This window comes from Salvelinus namaycush, unplaced genomic scaffold (genome assembly GCF_016432855.1).
Source record: "Salvelinus namaycush isolate Seneca unplaced genomic scaffold, SaNama_1.0 Scaffold884, whole genome shotgun sequence".
NCBI lineage: Eukaryota > Metazoa > Chordata > Actinopteri > Salmoniformes > Salmonidae > Salvelinus > Salvelinus namaycush.
In genome coordinates, this window is record NW_024061624.1 from 36,761 (window position 1) to 55,000 (window position 18,240).

Here is an 18,240-nt window from a genome sequence, read left to right on the forward strand (position 1 = left end):
TCTGGTTGGACTGTCCTTCTGGTTCTACTGTGCTTCTGGTTCTACTGTCCTTCTGGTTCTACTGTCCTTCTGGTTCTACTGTGCTTCTAGTTGGACTGTGCTTCTGGTTCTACTGTGCTTCTGGTTCTACTGTGCTTCTGGTTGGACTGTGCTTCTGGTTCTACTGTGCTCCTGGTTCTACTGTGCTTCTGGTTGGACTGTGCTTCTGATTCTACTGTGCTTCTGGTTCTACTGTGCTTCTGATTGGACTGTGCTTCTGGTTCTACTGTGCTTCTGGTTCGACTGTGCTTCTGGTTGGACTGTGCTTCTGGTTGGACTGTGCTTCTGGTTGGACTGTGCTTCTGGTTCTACTGTGCTTCTGGTTCTACTGTGCTTCTGGTTCTACTGTGTTTCTGGTTGGACTGTGCTTCTGGTTCTACTGTGCTTCTGGTTGGACTGTGCTTCTGGTTCTACTGTGCTTCTGGTTGGACTGTGCTTCTGGTTGGACTGTGCTTCTGGTTGGACTGTGCTTCTGGTTCTACTGTGCTTCTGGTTGGACTGTGCTTCTGGTTCTACTGTGCTTCTGGTTCGACTGTGCTTCTGGTTCGACTCTGCTTCTGGAGTGCTTGCTCTTTGGGGGAAAGGCCAGGTATAAAAAAGTTAACCTGCTGATGTAAAAAGGGCTTTATAAAATACATGTGATTGATTGATTCATAACAAGTCCTCTTCTCTCTTTCTCCTCAGACTTCTCCTCAGCTGTGAGAGCTACAGTGGGTGTCCGTGATTGAGTGACACCCTCCATCGATCCCTCCATCTCTCCGCCATGCTGCTGTTGTGTGTGGCCTGGCTGGGCCTCGTGTCCCTGGGTTGGGACCAGGGCTGTTCAGCCGTCAGCACTACCAGAGCCCAGGGAGGCCTCAGGGGACGCATACAGAGGGACCGCAGGAACATCAGGCCCAACATCATCCTCATCATGACCGACGATCAGGACACAGAGCTGGGTAAGAATAATGGACTGACCCCCTGGAGCTCGTCCAGTTCGCTATGTGTTGTAAGAGCTTCCTTATCTGTTTGAATCAGGTTTACCCCCTCTCTCTCTCTCTCTCTCTCTCTCTCTCTCTCTCTCTCGCCCTCTCTCTCGCCCTCCTTCCTTCTCTAACGCCCTCCCCCTCTCTCTCTTTCTACCTCTCTCTCTCTCTTTCTCCCTCTCTCTCTTTCTGAGAAAAGCTCCAATCATAGTCTGACTGCTGTGTTTACCCACAGGGAAATGTAATGTTGCAATCCTCTTCTCTGACAGAAATGATCCCTCACACTGTCTCTCACTACCGAGCAGTAGTTTGAAAACTCTGTGAAGCAAAATATACAAACATAACTGTCTAAAGTCAAGGGAGGCCATTTTTAAAACCGAGTCAATAAGTTTCCATCCAATTAGCAATAGATGTTCATGCTACTGTTCTAGAATCCTGTCACACCCTGGCCGTAGAGATCTTTTTATTCTCTATGTTTGGTTGGTCAGGGTGTGACTCGGGTGGGAAACTCTATGTTCTTTGTTTCTATGTTTTGGCCGGGGATGATTCTCAATCAGGGACAGCTGTCTATCGTTGTCTCTGATTGAGAATCATACTTAGGCAGCTTTTTCCCTTTTCTCATTTGTGGGTTGTTGTCTTCGTTTAATACATGTTTAGCCTTACGGAGCTTCACGTTCATTTTTGTTGTTTATTGTTTTGTTGGCGACATTAAAAAATAAAGACAAATGTACGCTCCCCAAGCTGCACCTTGGTCCGGTCATTTTCAAGACGACGCTCGTGACAAATCCACATAAAGAAATTATGCGCATTTTCCCACCGGTGATGTGTTTCTACCACACTGACTTGTTGTGGATAAAAATCAGTGCGTGATGACATAGTGCACACAAAATGTACTTTTTCACTTACGTTTTTGTGTACCGAATAAAACTCTGAAGTTCAATGTGTTTCCAATGTATTTTCAACTCTACCTATAGTTTTGTAGCCAAAACTGTTGCATTAAATAGCAAATGTGCCTACTCTGGTCTTGGTACAGTGAGCTTTAGCCAACAGCTCACAGATTCCCTCAGGCTAGTCTAAATGATTGAAGTGAATATATTTTGGGTAACAGACATATACAGTACAAGAAAAAGTACAATGTGGACCCAGAGGATATCACTTGACAGTATGAATTAAAACACTTGTTTTCAAAGTGGTCCTCAATGGTTAAAACAATAACACATATAATGATTAAAAGGCAAGACAAAATTACAAACAAACATAAATACATTCATTTATATTGATAAAATACATTCATTTGTATCCTAAAAAGTGTCGCTATTCACTACACTTCATCCCCAACCTTAAAAATCAATCATATTCATTTCACATTAAAAAAAAATATTAATTACACATCATACCGATCCTTCAAATCAATACACCTGACCAGCAGAATAATAAATACACCTGACCAGCAGGATAATAAATACACCTGACCAGCAGTATAATAAATACACCTGACCAGCAGTATAAATAACAACACCTGACCAGCAGTATAATCAATACAACTGACCAGCAGTATAATAAATACACCTGACCAGCAGTATAATAAATACACCTGACCAGCAGTATAATAAATACACCTGACCAGCAGTATAATAAATACACCTGACCAGCAGTATAATAAATACACCTGACCAGCAGTATAATAAATACACCTGACCAGCAGTATAAATAACAACACCTGACCAGCAGTATAATCAATAAAACTGACCAGCAGTATAATAAATACACCTGACCAGCAGGATAATAAATACACCTGACCAGCAGTATAATAAATACACCTGACCAGCAGGATAATAAATACACCTGACCAGCAGTATAATCAATACACCTGACCAGCAGTATAATAAATACACCTAGCCAGCAGGATAATAAATACACCTGACCGGCAGTATAATAAATACACCTGACCAGCAGTATAATAAATACACCTGACCAGCAGTATAAATAAATACACCTGACCAGCAGGATAATAAATACACCTAACCAGCAGCATAATCAATACACCTGGCCAGCAGGATAATAAATACACCTGACCAGCAGTATAATAAATACACCTGACCAGCAGTATAATAAATACACCTGACCAGCTGTATAATAAATACACCTGGCCAGTAGGATAATAAATACACCTGACCAGCAGTATAATAAATACACCTGACCAGCAGTATAATAAATACACCTGGCCAGCAGGATAATAAATACACCTGACCAGCAGTATAATCAATACACCTGACCAGCTGTATAATAAATACACCTGGCCAGCAGGATAATAAATACACCTGACCAGCAGTATAATAAATACACCTGACCAGCAGTATAATAAATACACCTGGCCAGCAGGATAATAAATACACCTGACCAGCAGTATAATAAATACACCTGACCAGCAGTATAAATAAATACACCTGACCAGCAGGATAATAAATACACCTAACCAGCAGCATAATCAATACACCTGGCCAGCAGGATAATAAATACACCTGACCAGCAGTATAATAAATACACCTGACCAGCAGTATAATAAATACACCTGACCAGCTGTATAATAAATACACCTGGCCAGTAGGATAATAAATACACCTGACCAGCAGTATAATAAATACACCTGACCAGCAGTATAATAAATACACCTGGCCAGCAGGATAATAAATACACCTGACCAGCAGTATAATAAATACACATGACCAGCAGTATAATAAATACACCTGACCAGCAGTATAATAAATACACCTAACCAGCAGTAGAAATAAATACACCTGACCAGCAGTATAATAAATACACCTGACCAGCAGTATAATAAATACACCTGACCAGCAGGATAAATAAATACACCTGACCAGGAGTATAATAAATACACCTGACCAGCAGTATAATAAATACACCTGGCCAGCAGTATAATAAATACACCTGACCAGCAGTATAATAAATATACCTGACCAGCAGTATAATAAATACACCTGACCAGCAGTATAAATCAATACACCTGACCAGCAGTATAAATCAATACGCCTGACCAGCAGTATAAATAAATACACCTGACCAGCAGGATAATAAAATAACCTGACCAGCAGTATAATAAATACAACTGACAGCAGCCAGTATAATAAATACACCTGACCAGCAGTATAATAAAACACCTGAACAGCAGTAATAAATACACCTGACCAGCAGTATAATAAATACAACTGACCAGCAGTATAAATCAATACACCTGACCAGCAGATATAATAAATACAACCTGACCAGCAGTATAATAAATACACCTGACCAGATAATAAATACCTAACCAGCAGTAAATAAAATACACCTGACCAGCAGGATAATAAAATACACCTGACCAGCAGTATAATAAATACACCTGACCAGCAGATATAAATACACCTGACACAGCAGTATAAATAATACACCTGACCAGGTATAATAATACACCTGACCAGCAGTATAATAAATACACCTGACCAGCAGTATAATAAATACACCTGACCAGCAGTATAAATAAATACACTGGACCAGCAGGATAATAAATACACCTAACCAGCAGTAGAAATAAATACACCTGACAGCAGATAATAAATACACCTGACAGCAGTATAATAAATACAAACACCAGCCAGTATAATAAATACAACTGGCCAGCAGTATAATAAATACACCTGACCAGCAGTATAATAATATACCGACAGCAGATAAATAATACACCTGACCAGCAGATAATAATAACCGACCAGATAATCAATACGCCTGACAATAAATAATAAATTAACCTAACATACTCAGAAACATGGAGTATAATAAATACACCTGACCAGCAGTATAATAAATACACCTGACCAGCATATAATAAATACACCGACAGCAGCTAATAAAAAAACCTGACCAGCTGTATAATAAATACACTGGCCAGTAGGATAATAAACAGACACTGACCAGCAGTATAAGCAATAAATACAACCTGACCAGCAGTATAATAAAATCAACTGGCCAGCAGGATAATAAATACACAGACCAGCAGTATAATCAATACACCTGACCAGCTGTATAATAAATACACGTGCCAGCAGGATAATAAATACACCTGACCAGCAGTATAATAAATACACATGACCAGCAGTATAATAAATACACCTGGCCAGCAGGATAATAAATACACCTGACCAGCAGTATAATAAATACACCTGACCAGCAGTATATAAATAAATACACCTGACCAGCAGGATAATAAATAACCTAACGCAGATAATAAATACACCTGACCAGCAGGATAATAAATACACCTGACCAGCAGTATAATAAATACAACTGACCAGCAGTATAATAAATAACCTGACCAGCGTATAAAAATACATGCCTAGGATAATAAACACTGACAGCAGATAATAATAACACCTGACCGCAGTATAATAAATACACCTTGGCCAGCAGGATAATAAATACACCTGACAGCAGTATAATAAATACACATGACCAGCAGTAAATAAAATACACCTGACCAGCAGTATAATAAATACACCTAACCAGCAGTAGAAAATAAATACACCTGACCAGCAGTATAATAAATACACCTGACCAGCAGTATAATAAATACACTGACCAGCAGGATAATAAATACACTACAGAGTATATAAAACACCGACCAGCAGTATAATAAATACACTGGCCCAGCATATATAAATACACCTGACCAGCAGTATAATAATATACCTGACCGCAGTATAATAAATACACCTGACCAGCAGTATAAATCAATACACCTGACCAGCAGTATAAATCAATGCACTGACCAGCAGTATAAATAAATACACCCGACCAGCAGGATAATAAAATACACCTAACCAGCAGTAGAAATAAATACACCTGACCCGCAGGATAATAAAACACCGACCAGCAGTATAATAAATACACCTGACCAGCGTATAATAAATACACCGACCAGCAGTTACACTGCAGAGTATATAAAATACACCTGACCAGCAGTATAATAAATACACCTGACCAGCAGTATAATAAATACACCTGACCAGCAGTATAATAAATACACCTGACCAGCAGTATAAATAAAATACACCTGACCAGCAGGATAAATAAATACACTTAACCAGCAGTAGAAATAAATACACCTGACCAGCAGTGATAATAAATACACCTGACCAGCAGTATAATAAATACCACCTGACCAGCAGTATAATAAATACACCTGACAGCAGTATAATAAATACACTGACCAGCAGTATAAAAATACACCTGACCAGCAGTATAATAAATACACCGACCAGCAGAATAATAATACACCTGACCGCAAGTATAAATATACACCTGACCAGCAGGATAATAAATACACCTAACCAGCAGTAGAAATAAATACACCTGACCAGCAGGATAATAAATACACCTGACCAGCAGTATAATAAATACAACTGACCAGCAGTATAATAAATACACCTGGCCAGCAGTATAATAAATACACCTGACCAGCAGTATAATAAATATACCTGACCAGCAGTATAAATTAATACACCTGACCAGCAGTATAAATCAATACACCTGACCAGCAGTATAAATCAATACGCCTGACCAATTAAATAATAATTGAAAATCAATTTAATCAATTTTAGAAAAACTCTAACGGAAGAAAACATGGTAAAAGTCAATAATAAATACACCTGACCAGCAGTATAATAAATACACCTGACCAGCAGTATAATAAATACACCTGACCAGCAGTATAATAAATACACCTGACCAGCAGTATAATAAACACTGACCAGACATATAAATAAATACACCGACCAGCAGGATAATAAATACACCTAACGAGCATATAATACACCTGGCCAGCAGATAATAAATACACCTGACCAGCAGTATAATAAATACACCTGACCAGCAGTATAATAAATACACCTGACCAGCGTAATAATAAATACACCTGGCCAGTAGGATAATAAATACACCTGACCAGCAGTATAATAAATACACCGTACCAGCAGTATAATAAATACACTGGCCAGCAGGATATAATACACTGCACAGATACAATACACCTGACCAGCTGTATAATAAAATACACCTGGCCAGCAGGATAATAAATACACTGACCAGCAGTATAATAAATACACTGACCAGCAGTATAATAAATACACCTGGCCAGCAGATAATAAATACACTGACCAGCAGTATAATAAATACACCTGACCAGCAGTAGAAATAAAAATACACCTGACAGCAGGATAATAAATAAACCTAACCAGCAGCATAATCAATACACTGGCCAGCAGTATAATAAATACACCTGCAGCAGCTATAAATACACCTGACCAGCAGTATAATAAATACACCTGACCAGCCGTATAATCAAATACACCTGGCCAGTAGGATAATAAATACACTGACCAGCAGTATAATAAATACACCTGACCAGCAGTATAATAAATACACCTGGCCAGCAGGATAATAAATACACCTGACCAGCAGTATAATAAATACACAACGACCAGCAGTATAATAAATACACCTGACCAGCGTATAATAAATACACCAACCAGCAGTAGAAAAAACACTGACCAGCAGGTATAATAAATACACCCTGCCAGCAGTATAATAATACACCTGACCAGCAGATAAATAAAATCACCTGACCAGGAGTATAATAAATACACCTGACCAGCAGTATAATAAATACACCTGGCACAGCAGTATAATAAATACACCTGACCAGCAGTATAATAAATATAACCTGACCAGCAGTATAATAAAATACACTGACCAGCAGTATAAATAATACACCGACCAGACATATAAATCAAACGCTGACCAGCAGTATAATAAATACACTGACAGCAGATAATAAATACACCTACCACAGAGAAATAAATACACCTGACCAGCAGGATAATAAATACACCTGACCAGCAGTATCAAAAATACACACTGACCAGCAGTATAATAAATACACCTGACCAGCAGTATAATAAATACACCTGACCAGCAGTATAATAAATACACCTGACCAGCAGTATAAATCAATACACCTGACCAGCAGTATAAATAAATACACCTGACCAGCAGGATAATAAATACACCTAACCAGCAGTAGAAATAAATACACCTGACCAGCAGGATAATAAATACACCTGACCAGCAGTATAATAAATACAACTGACCAGCAGTATAATAAATAAACACTGGCCAGCAGATAATAAAACACCTGACCAGCTATAATAAATATACACCTGACCAGCAGTATAAATAATACACCTGACCAGCAGTGTAAATCAATACACCTGACCAGAGTATAACAATACCCTGAACAATTAAAAAAATGAAAATACAATTTAATCAATTTAGAAAACCTAACAGAAACATGGTAAAAGCAATAATAAATACACCTGACCAGCAGTATAATAAATACACCGACCAGCAGTATATAAATACACCTGACCAGCAGTATAATAAATACACCTGACCAGCAGTATAATAAATACACCTGACCAGCAGTATAATAAATACACCTGACCAGCAGTATAATAAATACACCTGACCAGCAGTATAATAAATACACCTGACCAGCAGTATAATAAATATACACCTGACGCAGTATAAATAAATACACCCGCCAGCAGGATAATAAATACACCTAACCAGCAGTAAAATAAAACACCTGACCAGCAGGATAAAAAATACACCTGACCAGCAGTATAATAATACAACTGACCAGCAGTATAATAATACACTGACAGCAGGATAATAAATACACCTGACCAGCACGTATAATAAATACACCTGACCAGCAGTATAAATAATACACCTGACCAGCAGGTAATAAATACATGACCAGCGTATAATAAATACACCTGACCAGCAGATAATAAATACACCTGACAGCAGTATAAAAATACACCTGACCAGCAGATAATAAATACAACTGACCCGCAGTATAATAAATACACCTGACCAGCAGTATATAAATACACCTGACCAGAGATAATAAATACACTAACAGCAGTAAAATAAATACACCTGACCAGCAGTATATAAATACACCTGACCAGCAGTATAATAAATACACCTGACCAGCAGTATAATAAAACACCTGAACCAGGCAGGATAATAAAATACACTACGCAGTAAATAAAATACACTGACCAGCAGTATAATAAATACACCTGACCAGCAGGAATAATAAATACACCTTACCAGCAGGTAATAAATACAACCTGGCACGCAGTATAATAAATACACCTGCCACGCAGTATAATAAATACACCTGACCAGCAGGAAAATAAAATACACTACCAGCAGTATAATAAATACACATGACCGCAGATAAATAAATACACCTGACCAGCACAGTATAATAAATACACTGACAGCAGAAATAAATACATAACCTAGTAGACATAAATACACCTGACCAGCAGTATAATAAATACACACTGACCAGCAGTATAATAAATACACTTACCAGCAGTATAATAAATACACTGACCAGCAGTTAATAAATACACCTGACCAGCAGTATAATAAATACACGACAGCAGGATAATAAAACACCTGACCAGCAGTATAATAAATACACGAACAGCAGTAAATAAATACACCACCAGCAGATAATAAATACACATGACCACATATAAAAATTACACTGACCAGCAGTATAATAAATAACACCTGACAGCAGGATAATAAATACACCTGACCAGCAGATAATATCAATACACCTGACCAGCAGTATAATAAATACACCTGAACGCAGTATAATAAATACACCGACGCAGGATATATAAATACACCTGACCAGCAGTATAATAAATCACCTGACAGCAGGATAATAAATTACACCTGACCAGCAGTATAATAAATACACTGACAGCAGGCATAATAAATAACACCTGACCAGCAGTATAAATAAATACACCTGACCAGCAGTATAATAAATACACCTACCAGCAGAATAATAAATACACTTACCAGCAGTAGAAATAAATACACCTGACCAGCAGTAAATAAATACACCTGACAGCAGTAATAAAACACCTGACAGCAGTATAATAAAACACTGACAAGCGTATAATAAAATACACCTGACCAGCAGGAAATAAAATACACTTAACCAGCAGTAGAAATAAATACACCTGACAGCAGATAATAAATACACATGACCAGCAGTATAATAAATACACCTTACAGCAGTATAATAAATACACCTGACCAGCAGTATAATAAATAACCTGAACAGCAGTATAATAAATACACCTGACCAGCAGGATAATAAATACACCTGAACAGCAGTATAATAAAATACACTGACCACCAGGATAATAAATACACCTGACAGCACAGGTATAAATACACTTACCAGCAGTAAAATAATACACCTGACCAGCAGTATAATAAATACACCTGACCAGCAGTATAATTAAAACACCTACACAGCAGTATAATAAATACACCTGACCAGCAGTAATAATAAATACACTGACCAGCAGTTAATAAATACACCTGACCAGCAGGATAATAATACACACTGACCAGCAGTATAATAAATAACCTGACCGCAGTATAAAAAACGACCAGCAGTATAATAAATACACTTACCAGCAGATAATTAAATACACCTGACAGCAGTATAATAAATACACCTGACCAGCAGTATAATAAATACACCTTAGCAGGATAAAATAACCTGACAGCAGTATAATAAATACAACCTGACCAGCAGTATAATAAATACACCTGACCAGCAGTATTAAAAATACACTGACCGCAGCGTATAATAAATACACCTGACCAGGCAGTAAATAAATACACCTGACCAGCAGTCTAATAAATACACCTGACACCAGCAGTATAATAAATACACTGACCACGGCAGTATAATAAATACACCTGACAGAGCAGTATAATAAATACACCGTGACCAGCAGATAAATAAAAACACCTGCCCAGCAGTATAATAAATACACACTGACCAGCAGTATAATAAATACACCTGACCAGCAGATAATAAATACACCTGACCAGCAGTATAATAAATACACCTGACCAGCAGTTATAAATAAACACTGACCAGCAGATAATAAATACACCTGACCAGCAGTATAATAAATACACCTGACCAGCAGCAGAAATAAATACACCTGACCAGCAGTATAATAAATACACCTGACCAGCAGGATAATAAATACACCTGACCAGCAGTATAATAAATACACCTGACCAGCAGTAGGGGGCAGTGAATTTTGAGATTATTATGGATATTTGTGTTTGTCACAGGCAGTTGAGCATCGATCATGATGTCACCAGAATAAGACCCTTGTGTTTGTCAAAAGGCAGTCGATCATCATGTCACCAGCTCATCACCGTTGTCTTTCACCACCCTGTAAAGTTCATCATCATGTATTTCATCTGTAGCCTCATAAACTGCATGGTTTCCCCAGTTATAATGGGAGGACCACAGATCACTTAACTCCACGTTCACTTCTATATGACGGTTATTAACTCTATATTTGCTCATGAAGATGTTTCCACCGTCATTTTTCCCATAATTTATTTTACCGACACAGAAATATCCCACCATGTCGAACGAACAAATGATACTTCTGCTTTTTTTTTTTATTACCGAAACTTCCTGTTTCCATCACAGATGGCAAAAAAATCTGTAATACTGTATGACTGGATGGAAGTGTGGATGGAAACTCGGTTAATTAGACAATTTGTCAAGACTGCAATGAATTCAACTAAGTATCAGCGCCAGGAGAAAGCAAGAGGGCATTAAAGATAATAATTGTTATTTCATTTCCCATCATCCTCCTCTTCATCCTCCTCTTCAACGTCCTAATCCTCCTCTTCATCCTCCTCCTCCTCTTCAACCTCCTCTCCATCCTCCTCCTCTCCATCCTCTTCCTCCTCTCCATCCTCTTCCTCATCTTCCTCCTCCTCCTCCTCTTCATCCTCCTCCTCCTCTCCATCCTCCTCCTCTCCATCCTCCTCCTCTCCATCCTCCTCCTCCTCTCCATCCTCCTCTTCATCCTCCTCCTCCTCCTCATCATCATCTTCCTCCTCTTCATCCTCTTCCTCCTCTCCATCCTCCTCCTCCTCTCCATCCTCTTCCTCCGCTCCATCCTCTTCCTCATCTTCCTCCTCCTCCTCTCCATTCTCCTCCTCCTCCTCTTCATCCTCCTCCTCCTCCTCCTCTTCCTCCTCTCCATCCTCCTCCTCTCCATCCTCCTCCTCCTCTCCATCCTCCTCCTCCTCTCCATCATCCTCTCTCTCTACATCATCCTCTCCCTCTCCATCCTCCTCCTCCTCTCCATCCTCCTCCTCCTCTTCATCCTCCTCCTCTCCATCCTCCTCCTCTTATCCATCCTCCTCCTCTTCATCCTCCTCCACTTATCCATCCTCCTCCTCTCCATCCTCCTCCTCTCCATCCTCCTCCTCCTCTCCATCCTCTTCCTCCGCTCCATCCTCTTCCTCATCTTCCTCCTCCTCCTCTCCATTCTCCTCCTCCTCCTCTTCATCCTCATCCTCCTCCTCCTCTTCCTCCTCTCCATCCTCCTCCTCTCCATCCTCCTCCTCCTCTCCATCCTCCTCCTCCTCTCCATCATCCTCTCTCTCTACATCATCCTCTCCCTCTCCATCCTCCTCCTCCTCTCCATCCTCCTCCTCCTCTCCATCATCCTCCTCTCCATCCTCCTCCTCCTCCTCTTCCTCCTCTCCATCCTCCTCCTCCTCCTCTCCATCCTCCTCCTCCTCCTCTCCATCCTCCTCCTCCTCTCCATCCTCCTCCTCCTCTCCATCATCCTCCTCCTCTCCATCCTCCTCCTCTCCATCCTCCTCCTCTCCATCCTCCTCCTCCTCCTCTCCATCCTCCTCCTCCTCTCCATCCTCCTCCTCCTCTCCATCATCCTCCTCCTCTCCATCCTCCTCCTCTCCATCCTCCTCCTCTCCATCATCCTCCTCTCCATCCTCCTCCTCCTCATCTTCCTCCTCTCCATCCTCCTCCTCCTCCTCCTCTCCATCCTCCTCCTCCTCTCCATCCTCCTCCTCCTCTCCATCATCCTCCTCCTCTCCATCCTCCTCCTCTCCATCCTCCTCCTCTCCATCATCCTCCTCTCCATCATCCTCCTCCACTTATCCATCCTCCTCCTCTCCATCCTCCTCCTCTCCATCATCCTCCTCCTCTCCATCCTCCTCCTCCTCTCCATCCTCCTCCTCCTCACCATCCTCCTCCTCCTCTCCATCATCCTCCTCCTCTCCATCCTCCTCCTCTCCATCCTCCTCCTCTCCATCCTCCTCCTCCTCTCCATCCTCCTCCTCCTCTCCATCCTCCTCCTCTCCATCATCCTCCTCTCCATCCTCCTCCTCCTCCTCTTCCTCCTCTCCATCCTCCTCCTCCTCCTCCTCTCCATCCTCCTCCTCCTCCTCTCCATAATCCTCCTCCACTCCATCCTCCTCCTTTCATCCTCCTCCTCCTCTCCATCCTCCTCCTCTCCATCATCCTCCTCCTCTCCATCATCCTCCTCCTCTCCATCCTCCTCCTCCTCTCCATCCTCCTCCTCCTCCTCTCCATCCTCCTCCCCCTCCTCTCCATCCTCCTCCTCCTCCTCTCCATCCTCCTCCTCCTCCTCTCCATCCTCCTCCGCCTCCTCTCCATCCTCCTCCTCCTCTCCATCCTCCTCCTCTTATCCATCATCCTCCTCCTCTCCATCCTCCTCCTCCTCTCCATCATCCTCCTCCTCTCCATCCTCCTCCACTCCATCCTCCGCCCCCTCCCCCCCCTCCTCTCCATCCTCCTCCCCCTCCTCTCCATCCTCCTCCCCCTCCTCTCCATCCTCCTCCTCCTCTCCATCCTCCCCCCCCCTCCTCTCCATCCTCCTCCTCCTCCTCTCCATCCTCCTCCTCCTCTCCATCCTCCTCCTCCTCTCCATCCTCCTCCTCCTCTCCATCATCCTCCTCCTCTCCATCCTCCTCCTCCTCTCCATCCTCCTCCTCCTCTCCATCATCCTCCTCCTCTCCATCCTCCTCCTCTCCATCCTCCTCCTCCTCCTCCCCCCCTCCTCTCCATCCTCCTCCCCCTCCTCTCCATCCTCCTCCCCCTCCTCTCCATCCTCCTCCTCCTCCTGTCCATCCTCCTCCTCCTCTCCATCCTCCTCCTCCTCCTGTCCATCATCCTCCTCCTCTCCATCCTCCTCCTCTCCATCCTCCTCCTCCTCTCAATCCTCCTCCTCCTCTCAATCCTCCTCCTCCTCTCCAGGTTCTCTCCAGGTGATGAATAAGACTCGTAAGATAATGGAGAATGGAGGCACCTCATTCACCAACGCCTTTGTGACCACGCCCATGTGCTGTCCGTCTCGCTCGTCCATGCTGACAGGGAAGTATGTTCACAATCACAACACATACACCAACAATGAGAACTGTTCCTCACCGTCCTGGCAGGCTCAGCATGAACCACGCTCCTTCGCTGTCTACCTCAACAACACAGGATACAGGACAGGTGAGAACATTATGGAACTTTTCTAGCGTCTATTGTTATAATACAAAAAAATGTAGTGTCCTCTCCCCTGTGTCCCCAAGTTAAACGACATGTCAGATCATTTTTCCCTGTTACGTCTGAACGGGGAAACCTTTACCTTTCTCTGACCCTAACACCACCTACTCCCTAGGAACCAGGAACTGTCTGTTGATTTTAGTACCAGGAACTGTCTGTTGATTTTAGTACCAGGAATTTTCAGTTGACTTTAGTACCTGAAACTGTCTGTCGACTCCCTCCCTCCCTCCCTCCCTCCCTCCCTCCCTCCCTCCCTCCCTCCCTCCCTCCCTCCCTCCCTCCCTCCCTCCCTCTGTTCATCTGATTCCCTCCCTCCCTCCCTCTCTCCCTCCCTCTGTTCATCTGATTCCCTCCCTCCCTCCCTGCCTGCCTCCCTCCCTCCCTCCCTCCCTCCCTCCCTCCCTCCCTCCCTCCCTCCCTCCCTCCCTCCCTCCCTCCCTCTCTCCCTCCCTCTGTTCATCTGATTCCCTCCCTCCCTTCCTCCCTGCCTGCCTCCCTCGCTCCCTCTCTCCCTCCCTCCCTACCTCCCTCCCTCCCTCTCTCCCTCCCTCTGTTCATCTGATTCCCTCCCTCCCTGCCTGCCTCTCTGCCTGCCTCTCTCCCTCCCTCCCTACCTCCCTCTCTCCCTCCCTCTGTTCATCTGATTCCCTCCCTCCCTCCCTGCCTGCCTCTCCCTGCCTGCCTCTCTCCCTCCCTACCTCCCTCTCTCCCTCCCTCTGTTCATCTGATTCTCTCCCTCCCTCCCTGTCTGCCTCTCTCCCTGCCCCAACTCCCTGCATGCCTCTCTCCCTGCCCCCACTCCCTGCCTGCCTCTCTCCCTGTCCCCACTCCCTGCCTGCCTCTCTCTCGGTCCCCACCCTGCCTGCCTCTCTCCCTGCCCCCACTCCCTGCCTGCCTCTCTCCCTGTCCCAACTCCCTGCCTGCCTCTCTCCCTGTCCCCACTCCCTGCCTGCCTCTCTCCCTGCCTGCCTCTCTCCCTGCCTGCCTCTCTCCCTGCCTGCCTCTCTCCCTGCCTGCCTCTCTCCCTGTCCCCACTCCCTGCCTGCCTCTCTCCCTGTCCCCACTCCCTGCCTGCCTCTCTCCCTGTCCCCACTCCCTGCCTGCCTCTCTCTTGCTCCCCACCCTGCCTGCCTCTCTCCCTGTCCCCACTCCCTGCCTGCCTCTCTCCCTGTCCCCACTCCCTGCCTGCCTCTCTCCCTGTCCCCACTCCCTGCCTGCCTCTCTCCCTGTCCACACTCCCTGCCTGCCTCTCTCCCTGTCCCCACTCCCTGCCTGCCTCTCTCTCGGTCCCCACCCTGCCTGCTTCTCTCCCTGTCCCCACTCCCTGCCTGCCTCTCTCTCGCTCCCCACCCTGCCTGCTTCTCTCCCTGTCCCCACTCCCTGCCTGCCTCTCTCTCGGTCCCCACCCTGCCTGCCTCTCTCCCTGTCCCCACTCCCTGCCTGCCTCTCCCTCGGTCCCCACCCTGCCTGCTTCTCTCCCTGTCCCCACTCCCTGCCTGCCTCTCTCCCTGTCCCCACCCTGCCTGCTTCTCTCCCTGTCCCCACTCCCTGTCTGCCTCTCTCTCTGTCCCCACTCCCTGCCTGCCTCTCTCAATGTCCCCACTCCCTGCCTGCCTCTCTCAATGTCCCCACTCCCTGCCTGCCTCTCTCAATGTCCCCACTCCCTGCCTGCCTCTCTCCCTGTCTCCACTCCCTGCCTGCCTCTCTCCCTGTCCCCACTCCCTGCCTGCTTCTCTCTCGGTCCCCACCCTGCCTGCCTCTCCCCCTGCCTTTCTGTCTGCTGTGAGAAGTGCAAACGTGGTGTGGGTGCCAGGCTCCTGTCGGGTCCCATCAGCTAGCGGCTCTCTGAGTGACGGTCGGCTGGGCAGGCCGGGAGGCAGGCGGGGGGCGGTTAAGGCAGGCGCTGGGCCGGGCAGCTCATTTGGGTCCTGTGGGTTGCAGAGCGGAGAGGGCTGGTTTTGGAGCTGATGTGTTGGTCTACAATTAGACCTCACTGGGTAGACTGGCTCCGAGCCCAGGAGGCTGCTAACTGGGTGGAGATGGAGAGATGTTAGTAGAAGAGAGACACAGGTGGAAAATACAGGGGAGAGATAGAAAGGGGGAGAGGCAGGGAGGGAGAGGGGGAGAGAGAGGTAGAGGGGGAGAGAGAGAGGGATGGGGGGGGGGTAGGGGGGAAGTGGGGAGGGAGGGGGGGGAGAGAGAGGGGAGAGGGCGGAGTAGGGAGGGGGAAGGGGTTTCAGAGAGAGAGATGGGGGCATACCAACACAACACACTGTCACTAAAGTCAACAGACAGTTCCTGGTTCTAAAGTCAACAGACAGATCCTGGTACTAAAGTCAACAGACAGTTCCTGGTACTAAAGTCAACAGACAGTTCCTGGTACAAAAGTCGCCAGACAGATCCTGGTACAAAAATCAACAGACAGTTCCTGGTACTAAAGTCAACAGACAGTTCCTGGTACTAAAGTCAACAGACAGATCCTGGTACTAAAATCAACAGACAGATCCTGGTACTAAAATCAACAGACAGTTCCTGGTACTAAAGTCAACAGACATTTCCTGGTACTAAAGTCGACAGATATTTCCTGGTACTAAAGTCGACAGATAGTTCCTGCTACTAAAGTCGACAGATATTTCCTGGTACCTGGTTACTAAGGAGGAAGTTTTATTCGAGTGTTAGGGTCAGAGAAAGGTAAAGGTTTGCTCATTTGGACACAACAGGGAAAACGAGCTGATATTTTGCCAAGCCAAATCCCTTTTATGACCCTACTCTATGGTAATGAGAAACATTGCTCGGTTTTTACATCATCAGCTTTAGAGAAAATACATCCAGGTTTTTAAAGACAAGACATTTATGATCCTCCTGCCATTCCGTACTTCTAACAGATTGTGTGAAAGCCAAAGACACATTTCCGCATTGCGATGGACAATAAGTATTTTTCTAACTCTTAATTCTCTCTGTCTCCTCTCGTCCTCTCGGCAGCGTTCTTTGGGAAGTATCTGAATGAGTACAACGGGAGCTACATCCCTCCTGGGTGGCGTGAATGGGTCGGGCTCGTAAAAAATTCCCGCTTTTATAATTACACCGTTTGTCGGAACGGGTACAAGGAGAAACACGGCGTGGAGTATTCCAAGGTACGTCTGGTCTATACCCGCGGGTGATGTTCCCTGTGTGTGTGTGTGTGTGTGTGTGTGTGTGTGTGTGTGTGTGTGTGTGTGTGTGTGTGTGTGTGTGTGTGTGTGTGTGTGTGTGTGTGTGTGTGTGTGTGTGTGTGTGTGTGTGTGTGTGTGTGTGTGTGTGTGTGTGCGTGCGTGCGTGTGTGCGTGTGTGTGTGTGTGTTCCAAACCCTGTCTGCACTTATAACTGCTCCATTAAATCCCCATGACTTATTTGTTGTTCCTTAACGACTGAATGTAATTCAATGCAACGTCTTCTCCCGGCTAATTGGTTCATATTGATTTACGTCCCTGGCGGGTTCTAGACGGGCTAGGAATTCTGGGTGAATTAATGGTAGAGTGTTGATTTGATGATTTGAAGTGGCGTCTCCTTGGAGATTGTTCTGTGAGACCGAGGGTTTTATTTCATTGTCATGACAATGTTTAGAGAACATAAAACAGCCTCCAAGAGAGGAGAAGTTGCCTTTAG

General features: G+C 44.5%; 1 protein-coding gene across 1 annotated transcript in view; it reads left to right on the forward strand.

Moving 5' to 3' along the window:
- Positions 1-802: 802 nt before the first annotated feature.
- LOC120043280 (extracellular sulfatase Sulf-1-like) overlaps positions 803-18,240 on the forward strand; it is a gene marked incomplete at its 3' end in the record, with an annotated part of 69,844 nt that continues 52,406 nt past the window's right edge. The window contains exons 1-3 of the mRNA XM_038987902.1: positions 803-980; positions 14,302-14,541; positions 17,578-17,729. Of these exons, the coding sequence (XP_038843830.1) occupies positions 803-980; positions 14,302-14,541; positions 17,578-17,729 (570 nt within the window). The remainder of the gene's footprint in view (positions 981-14,301; positions 14,542-17,577; positions 17,730-18,240) is intronic.